This window comes from Salvia splendens, chromosome 14 (genome assembly GCF_004379255.2).
Source record: "Salvia splendens isolate huo1 chromosome 14, SspV2, whole genome shotgun sequence".
Lineage (NCBI taxonomy): Eukaryota > Viridiplantae > Streptophyta > Magnoliopsida > Lamiales > Lamiaceae > Salvia > Salvia splendens.
Window position 1 is genome coordinate 25356032 of NC_056045.1, and position 10685 is coordinate 25366716.

General features: G+C 41.2%; 1 protein-coding gene across 1 annotated transcript; it reads right to left on the reverse strand.

Moving 5' to 3' along the window:
• Window positions 1-2342: 2342 nt before the first annotated feature.
• LOC121763641 lies at window positions 2343-4030 on the reverse strand. The gene is made up of 2 exons (XM_042159702.1): window positions 2926-4030; window positions 2343-2713 (listed from the first exon to the last, which is right to left on the reverse strand). The coding sequence occupies exons 1-2, from the start codon at window positions 3964-3966 to the stop codon at window positions 2558-2560; spliced, it is 1197 nt and encodes a 398-aa protein (XP_042015636.1). The 5' UTR covers window positions 3967-4030; the 3' UTR covers window positions 2343-2557.
• Between the last annotated feature and the right edge of the window lie 6655 nt (window positions 4031-10685).

Genomic DNA, 10685 nt, shown 5'->3' on the forward strand with positions numbered 1-10685 from the left:
TACACATGGTTTCTAAGATACAATGATTAGAATATGTAATAACCTATTCTTGTACTACATCCAGAAACATAGAAACAGGTCAATAGTCTATATAAGATGATGATATTGGACTGGACATGGTTCAATTCAAGAATATGTTATATCTGTTGTCATGTTGTTCTTTCCAAACCACCTCCAACCTGCGTTAGAGAATCAAGAGTCGAGGACATCATGCTCGGATACTATGATGTTTAGCGCGCGCAGAGTTTGCAAGTAATGTTCCTCTAGAGTCTAGACAAAAGGGACAAGTTCAACAACATATGTAAAATAGTTCTACATTAACAAAGTTTCAACAAGGTTAGAATTTTTATTTATTCAGAATACTGAAAATCAACTTGAAGAGAAGTGAACATACAAAGTTATCTATACATGATTTTGGGCATACATGATTTTCACCTTCAGTTAATTGCTTCAAGCTTCCGTTTTCGATTGATCCCTGGGTTCAGATACCTTTGCTCGTTTGGTGTTCGAATCACTCTTATCACGGACAAAATAGAGTAAGTTCTATCATCATCATTTTTTCTTCAATCACCAATCAAATCTACACAATCAAGAAATTTCCACTATTTTTGTAATGCTTAGATACAATCATCTAACATTCTCACTCAACTAAAATACTACTATGAGATTGTGAATTCTCCAACGTATGAGTATATCAAGTCATGATTAGACTGTTACCAAGCCATGCTATATTTATTCTTCTTCTCGAATTAAGCTCTGTTCCTTTATCTCTGCATGCTAGCTCTTTTTCTCGGACTTGTAAATTTAGCAATTTACTAGTAACTATACTAATTCACCCCATAATAATTGTAACATAGTACTAGTATTAAAAAACTCAATCAGCCCATAATAATTCTACATAGTATTATTGAAAAACTCAAAAGGAATGAACAAAAATCATCTTTTCATTTTACAAACTTTATAAACAATAAAAATTATACAAACGTAAATAATAGTAGTATGAAAAACGGGCAGGGCTGGCCCAGTTATAACAGACTTGATTTCCTAAAAAGTGGGCTTCAGCAAACACTATAATGGGCCGCTTCGGGCTTCAAATGCATTTTATAAAGATGATCATGAAAATTACTAACAATTTAAATTGGATTACATGTTGTTGATGTCATATTCCAACTTCAATAGAGTTCATATGTAACATTAACATAGTATGACACTATCATCGGACACAAAATTAAAGTAATCGGATTAATAGTGACAACAAAATGGAAGCTTGTCAATCAAATCTAAACTTGTTTTTCAAATGCTGGAATTTATTATTTTATGTTGGCCATATTTGTTGTTTATTTATTGTATTTTGCCTCAATAATGAATTATTTGTATGACCTTTTGGGCCCATATGGTATGAGATGTAGATGCATCTCGCAAAAATCTCCCTAAATAGTGACAAAAATTAAGTACTTTGTCCTCCATATTACAAGAAAGGTCGAATTAATCTCATGTGACAAAAAGTATGCATTAGTTTTTATTCCATTAAGTGGGAATTTTCAATTATAAAAGGCCTAAATTGCAGGAAAATGACGTCTCAAACTGGAACTACACCTGCTTTTTATTGATTCTTTGACTCAAATTCCGAGTTCCAATAATAGTACTATTATTAATCAGCTGATGAGTATATTTGAAAAAAATCTAAAGTTGAACAAATGTTCAGTGAATAACAGTGAAGCAATTTACAGTCAAAATAACTGACACATCCAATCAATGCTACTGAAACCAAAAAATGAAGGTTGCAACAATCTATAAGGTAATGAAATTCCCAGAAACACACACACACAAATATCACATCTATCTAAGGGCATTAGCAATGGGGCGCCCGGCGCCCTAAGGCGCGCCACGTCAGTAATTTTATCCTCCTACCTCCCCATCTGCAGTGGGGCGCCCTAAGGCGCGCCACGTCATCATTTTTTTAATATTTACAAAATCCATACGAATTTAAAAAAAAATCAAAACCGCGTGTCATCGTCCGCGACCTCCACAATGGGGCGGACGATGGTGCGGACGATGGTGCGGACGATGACCACCGTCCGCGCCAGCCGCAATGGGGCAGACGATGACGCGGACAATGGCCATCGTCCGCGCTATCCTCCGCGACCGAAGTATAGGGCGCGGCTATTGTCGGCACCCTATGGCACGCACCCGCAATGGGTGCAGACGATGGATGGCGCGGACGATGTGCGCCATCGGGCGTGCCATCGTCCGCCCATTGCGGATGCTCTAATTCCCAGAAACACACACACACACATGATGCAAAATTCTTATTAAGGTAGTGAAATTTGCTGTGAATTCAATGATCCCAGAAAGAATACCATCTTCCAATTCTCTTCTCAGAAACATTAATAAATGTACAAAATTACAGGGGAGAGACAGCAAATTTCTTTCCAAAAATCTCATCTTTCTTTTTTCCTTCTATGCTAAATAAGCTGAAAAAACAATCCACCAGAAAAATGCTGGAGTTTGTTGTGTGCTAATCAATTAATTAATGTGTGTAGATTTGATATCATTTTCATTCAGCTCTTTGTACAGCAGTCTTGAAGAGCAGGATGTACAGCTTCTGATCCATGGAGAAATACATAAATCCACCCACTGAGTGTGTCACAAATGACCCAAAACTGGTCCCTACTATGCAGTGCCAAGCAGGTCCATATACCCCATCAAACTCCTGTCAAAAGCAACACATCATAACTATCTCATCAATGCTATAAGGATAGTTATGCATATCACTGTGTATGTGTGTGTGTGTGTGTGTGTGTGTGTGTGTTTTAACTCTAGATATTTCACAACGTTTAATGGGAATCTAAAGAAACTGATGAAAGCCCTCATCACTAATCAAGAAGATTGAATTAGGGGTAATAATTGATTGAACTTAGTTACCTTTTTTAGAGTGAAAGCTAGAGTCTTGGAAGTGAACTTTTCCAAGCTATCATGCGCCTTTCTTGCACAATTAACAGCATGAACCTGCATGAACGGCGGCATATCGACGGCCACAACCTTGACGCCGCTGCAGGAGAGGAAATCAGCGAGCTCAACTTGCGAGCTGCAGAAGGATCTCCTTCTCCCTCCGCCATTGACGGTTGGAGGAATCGAGGAGAGAGAGTTTCTTCCCCTCACAGCTTCTTGCTGCAACCCCTTCAGCTTCTCCTTCTCCTCATCGATCTCGTCGAAAGACGACATTTTGGGGATTTTCTTGAAAGAGGGCTTCTCCAAATCGTCGCCCTCCTTCTTCAGCTTCTCCTTCTCCACATCGATCTCGTCGAAAGATGGCATTTTGGGGGCTTTCTTGAAAGAGGGCTTCTTCAAATCGTCGCCCTCCTTGTCCTTGTTGAATTTGGAGCTCACCACCAGCTGTTTCTTCTCGAAGATTTTGTCTTGGGAGGAGAAGAAGGCGCCGTTCCTGGCGTGGTGCAGGCTGCTGGATTTGGTGAGGGTGGTGCAGGATGTGTCGTGGAGATTAGGGGGGTCGGGTTGGGGGTGGGGGGAGAAGTGCTTCTTGTTGTTTGTGTAGAGCTTGGAGAAGCGGTGGGAGATGCTCTGGATGGTGGAGGGTGGGGCTGCCACGATGGGGTCTGGGAGGGGGTGCGGGTGGCGGTGGCGGCGGGCGGCGGCGGTGGAAGGGTTGGGTTTGGGTTTTCTTGATATGGGATCCATGGCTGCTGCTAAAATGCGCCTCTGGCTGGGATAGAATGTGAAAATGGGGTTAAAGAATGGTGTTGGGAAGTTTAACTCTTCAATAGGGTATACTGTGTGTGTGTGAGAGAGAGAGAGTTGTACTGGTACATATGGATGTGGACTAGACTTGCAATTGCAATGAGATCTGTGTGTTGGGATTGGTTCTAAAATGCGCTGGGGGAGAACCGGAGAAGGGGGGCCGAATGAGGCATTTGGGTGTTTGTTGACTGTTGACTGGATCTGCATCTCGCATCATGTGGTACTGTGTGCATTAGGAGTGGTACCTGGAATTTTGACGTGATGAATTTTTGTTTAGCGAAGATAGAATTTGAAGCTACCGAACTTTAACAAACCATTCATTCATTTATTATTTATTCCTGTTCTTTTAAATGCTGCGAATTCTGGAATTAATGTAGTCTTTGTTTCTTAATTTGGGAGGGTAAAACATATTGTTAGGATCTCAAGAATAGGACAAGATTTTTATGAATCTAAGAGCATCCACATCCGTGCTGTTTGGCAAGAGTACGGATGTGGGTCCGGACCCATTTTTATTAGTTTTTTACTCTCTGCGGCGGTGCTCGCTGGTGCGGCTGACCCCTCCTCGCCGCTGTGATCTTGCCCTTGGCACGACGCTGCTTGATGCATCGAGCACGTCCGTGCCGCTGAGCAGCTGACGTGGCGGCGCCTGATTGGCCAACGGCAATGCCGTTGGCAATTTCGTTTTTTCTTTTTTAATAAAATTGGATTTAATTTAAAAAAAAACCGAATTAAATAAAAAAATTATTTTCCCACTTTCCAATAAATTATATCCATTTTCTCTCCACTTTTAATTTATTTTACAATTTTTTCCCCAAAATTCACATTTTTATCTATAAATACCCCCCACTTTCACACAAAAAATTTCACACCACACTACACAATTCTCATCTAGATTCTCTCATCTTCTCTTACCAATTCACAATCTTTCACTCTTACTTACAAAAAAAATGTCCGGCTCCGGCGATCACCCCTCCGACTCCCGCTGTTGGAACCACGAATGGTTCGGCTCACAACCATTTCCTAGTCCGGAAACGCAATTTTCGGCCCCTCCTCAAACCCAAGGTTCTCAAGTTCCGGGTGGCTACCGTCCTTACCCGGTGGACGACCAAGATGCCCCCGATGGGCGATACGGGTGGGCACCCGAACCCAGATCGGGAGGGAGCTGCGGCGGCGGCTCTCAAACTCCTCTTCCTATTTCTACACCTCGTGGTGTCCGCACCCCGTACACTCCGGCGGAGATTGATCAATTATTCAAAGCCTATTTGATTATTTCCGAAGATCCGGAGATAGGCACAAACCAAAGCAGGGATAGGTTTTGGTTGCACGTCTCTCGCCGGTACAATGAAAACCGCCCGGCTGGAACCATCGAGCGCAATTAGGCATGCACAAGGGTCACGAACCGCCGGTTCCGGTTCATGAACCGGCGGTTCACGGTTCAGGAAATGCTTGAACCTGAACCGGCGCGCCTAGCTCCCAGCGGTTCCGGTTTCGGTTCAAAAAACCGGCAGTTTACGCGGCGGTTCAAAACCGCCGGTTTTCGATTTTAACCGCCGGTTCTGGGCCGGTTCGACGGTTCGCCGATTTTTTTTTTTTTTTTTGCATTTTTCAACTATTCAATTTTTAATCAAATTACATTACACTTTTCAAAGTTGTTTATATATGAAATGTGAGTAAATAAAATTGAAAAAAAAAATACGACTAAAATTGCAATTTTATTGAAATTGCATGTTTACAAGTTACAACAATTACAAATCGAAAACATATGCGGGATTTAAGTCTTAAACAAAATTTAAATACAAATGAGACTACTAGTCAACAACTAATTACAAATGACAAGAACGACGTTGAAGTTCTTAAACGTATTAGTGTATTATATATATACTCTTAATCGGCGAAGAAGATCTTTCTACATAACTAAATTAAGGACACCTTTAGCAATTCAACTTTAAATGTTGAGTTTCGTCTAACAATCAACAATTATAGTAGAATTGTCAAAAGTTTCCCTCATTTAGCCGTATAGAGAAATATACTTCATCGACTAGAGTATATACAAATACAATTATGTAATTGTATTTGCATATTTTTAAAGTAGGAATTAATGGGGAAAAAAAAGAAATAAAAGAAAAAGGACTTGAGCTCAACTTAAATTTAAAATTTAAGTTGAGGTGCCTACGTATCCCAATTGTTCATTTGCATTAGGGAATCAAAGTCCACGTAGTTCTCTTACCTTACTTACCTATTTGGCTTGGCCGGCGGCGGTTGACGGTTGGCCTAAGCCTCATCCCCGGTGAATTCATCTTGTGATCCCTCTTGACGATCATCCCAATCATTTTCTTGTTCTCAGACGTCAGCTTTGACTCAATCATCAAGTAACATCACGGCTTCCATATTTTTCGTCGAGAGCTTACTTCTTGATTCATCCAACACGCGCGAGCCAACACTAAAAGCGGACTCGACGGCGACGGTGGAAGCCGGAACAGAAAAAATCTCCTTGGCCATTGAAGCAAGGATGGGAAAATCTTTCTCGTGGGTTCCCCACCAATCGAGGACGTCGATTTGGGCGGGAGGAGTAGGACCTTCATCACCATAGGAAAAGAGTGAATCAAAATATAAATCTAATTCACTGACCATACCTGAGGACCTTCCGCCGGTGTTGTAGTTGTATAGGTCGGCTAGTTCGGATTGCGTGTCGGGGTCATCATAATCGGCTTGAAATGCAAAGCCATAGTTATGTTGTGGAGGAGGGAGTCTTCTGACTTGGTGGGTGTTGTTATACTTGGTTTCATATTCGGTGTAGAGAGAACGCAAGTTAAACTTGAGGTTTTGTTGAACAATTGACCGGTCCGGGAGGTTTATTTGAAAGGTTTCTGAGAGGTCGACTCCAAATTCGTGACTGGTATCGGATTGGATTGCTTGAAGGGGACCAAGATCAATTGAACTCAAATTGTTATAATAAAAATCTAAAATTCTAGAGGTACCTACTATTTTCCATTTTGGATCCAATACCTTTGCAATCAAAAACACGTTTGGAATCTCACTGAAATACTTGAGCCATTTTCCAATCATATAATACAAAACGCACATTAACTCGGGAGAAGAGGAAGCATTTTTCATTGCAGTTTTAAAACCAAGGGATATGTACATGCAATGCTCTAAAACACGAACAGCAGTGCAATAATAAACACCCGACAATTCAACAGTAGCATTTTTAAAATATTTGAACAATTTAAATAAAGACATACTATGATCCCAACAACTATGCGAAAGATATAAATCATGCACGGGATTAGTTCTATAAAAATCACATAAAGCATCTTTATGTGTCAAAGTAGAATTCAGACAATCATATGTCGAATTCCATCTATGAGACACACCCATAGTAAAATTCGTATACATGACATTCTTTTGATGGCAATATTTCTTCCATGCTTTGCCAATAGGTGGCTTTTGATGGATTAATCTAACTGCATTTCTAATAGGAGAAACATGCTTTTGCCATAATTCAATCGCATCTTGTACACATAAATTTAAAATATGGCAAATGCATCTTTGATGAAAATACTTACCTCCAATTACCGGTGTACAAGCCGCAATCAAATCGGCAATACTTGCTGTGTTGGCAGTTGCATTATCAAAACCAATAGAAAATATCTTGTTGCATAACTGAAACTCATTCAACACTTGTATAATTAAAGAAGCAATTTCGGGTGCAGTGTGTGGAGTTTCAAATTCTCTAAAACCTATTAAACGTCTGTTCAAAGTCCAACTATTGTCCACAAAGTGAACCGTAATGCCCATGTATGAATGACGGTTAAAACAATCCGTCCACACATCTGAGTAAATGTTCACCCTGTGGCCCAAGTTAACTAAATAACGAGATAATTCTACCTTTTTCTCCAAGCATTGCCGAACGGTAGATCGTTGCACGGTCATTCTACCTATTCTTTTGATTGCTACATTCAAACCACTTTGCATAGTAACCTCAAATTTTTTATCATCAAAAACGTTAAAGGGCAAATGTTTCCTAGCCGCCCATCTAGTCATTGTATCATCAAAATTCTTTTTCTCATATTTAAACAGAGGCGTACCTGACGAACCCGACCCGGCGGGTTGGAAGTTTAGCTGGCTTTGGGTAGAGGTAGTGCCGCATTCTACCCCACCAAATGGCGACGGAGGGTGCAATATCCACCACCGACGGACCATTTGTACACTTTATTGCAATAGTTGCAGTAAACATGAAAATCCGAAGTCTCTTCTTGAGAGTTCGGATCGTGAGGACTTGGAATCACCACCAGGACCTTCTTGTAGTGTTTGACAAAAATGTCCTATTTCAAAGCTTTTGCCGTGTTAGCGGGTGGAGGGGGAGGCATCTCCTCATTTCTGCCGATGCTAGACGGAATACGAGAATGCGATCTATCCTCGTTGTTGTCAGAGTCCGACGATATAGTAACGTCGAACTCCTCATCTTGTTGGGAACGACCTCCCCTACTCCCACCTTGTTGCATTTCAGCAAGTAGCATGGCGGTCCTATGATCTTCTTCCATCTACAAATATTATATACGTAGAAGTTAAAAGTATGAACGCAAAAAAAAATTATGAAATTTTGAAATATGAATTGGAAAACAAATTTTTCATTACTTTCTTGCATGCGTTCGGCTGCCAATCGGGAAACCTCTTCCATAACATCTCGACGACTAGGTCGTCGATATTTTGAGGGACGCGAAGTACTTTGATCTTGGGCTATTCCCTTGCCCCGATCCACCACAAGAAGAAGACATATTGAAAATATTGATAAATGAAAGTAGTATGGACTTGGAATGAAATATGTATGAAGTATAAAAGAAGTGGTAAATTATGAGCACAACAACAAATATAGTAGTGAGTAGAAAGTGTAGGATTGAAACGTAAACTTGCACAATTAGAGAGAATGAGGAGAGAATAGAGAAATGAAGATTGAGAATGAAATCCTTGTTAACACAAGAATTGGGTAAGGAAATATGAAGGAGAAGTGGGGTTTTTAAAGGAGTAAAATTTGATTGAATTTTTTTTTTTGAAATTTTGAATTCGGCCGAACCGCCGGTTTATCGCCGAAACCGGCGGTTCAACCAGAAACCGGCGGTTCGTCCACGGTTTGTGTCAGAAAACTGGCAGTTTATGACCGGTTTTGCAGGCCTAAACACTGCACCTACGACCTAGCCTCTGAAAAGTCACCGGAACCGGCAGAAACCGGCTTCCAAACCGGCGGTTTCTGACTGAAAACCGCCGGTTTCTGACGAAAACTGCCGGTTTTCCCGGAAAACCGCCGGTTCCCACCGAAAACCACCGGTTAACCTAAACCCTACCTGAACCCCTACGAACCCCTAGCCTACTGAACACTGTTTGACCCGTTGAACCGGCGGTTCAAACCGCCGAACCGCCGGTTCACGGTTCAATATATTGCCGAACCTGAACCGGCCCTAAAGAACCGGGAAACCGCCGGACGGTTCAAACAGCCGGTTCCAGGCCCGGTTCCGATTCATGAACCGGCGGACTCGAACCGGCGGTTAACCGCCGGTTCGGTTCGGTTTATGCACACCTAAGCGTAATGAGAGTATGGTGCGCAATGTCATATTCAGAGCCAATGAAGAAATCCAAAAGTTCCAGGGGTATTGCCTCCAGGAAGAGCGGTCGGCGGGGAGCGGTAGGAGCGAGCTCGACATCATCAGTGCCGCCTTGGCGACCTACCAATCCATAAATTACAAACTGTTCAAGTACCTCAGCGCTTGGCAGGAGGTGCGTGTGCATCCGAAGTATAGGTGAGGCGTATCATCCTCCTTCAGCAAACGGTCGAGGCCGGTATCCCTATCCGACGCCGGCGAGGATGAGGTGGCTAGCCAGCTCGCCGGAGCTAATTTGGGTAGCCCCGACGCCGGCCCGAGCAGTTCCCAACGCCGGCCGCAAGAAAGGAGAAGCTAACGACCAACCTCGTCGCGCTGCGACTCCATCCGCCCCCGCTCCCGCTTCCTTTGTGGCACCTCAACCCCCCACCAACTCGTTGTGGACCCTTTTGGCCCAACTCAATTTGGCCGATAGGTCAAATATGACCCCCGAGCAACTTAATTCACATTTGGCAATGATACGGGGTCTCCGAAGAACATTGGAGATAGGGCCAGAGGAATAGTCTTCCACAGTGGCAGACGCATGAATAAAGTTTGGCAGGGGCTTTACTAAAATTTCTCATACTCTCTTTTCTTCATAAAAAATAGTTTCATTTTGCCATTTTTGGATATCGACTAGTCCCATTTCTAAAAATGGAAAGTTTCTTTCTCATATTTTTATCTATTTTTCTGTCTATCTCTTTTACTTTAGGTACTTTTTCTCTTTCTTTCATACTTTATTAATTTCTCAATAAAACCCGTGTTGTCCACAAATGAGACTATTTTTTTGTGATGTCATCTCTTATAGTTTACTCTCTTCAGCTATCTTATTTTATTCTCTATCTTACTTTACTCTCTCCACTTTAACCTTTAACACATCAACTTCTCAAATCATGTGCCCAAAAAAAACACCACAACTACCTTGAGACGAATGGAGTAAAAATTATAAAAATGCATAAATATCTAAGAGGGAACATCTATTTTGGTCCATGAACTTTACCAAAGTATCATTTTAGGTCCGTGAACTTTGAAAATATCATTTAAGGTCCACCAACTATGAGTTAATATCATTTGAAGTAATTTTTACAATTTCAAAGTTTTTTTGGACGAAAATACCCTCAATTTCTTAAAGGGTGTGTATTTTTAATAAATTTATCATATACTCATATTTTTTATAAATATCTTTAAAATATATTTTTGACAAATTTTCTAAATATAATTTGACCTTCAATATTACTATCATTTAATTTTGTGACATGCAAGAAAAGATCTTTATTCAACTTTTTATTA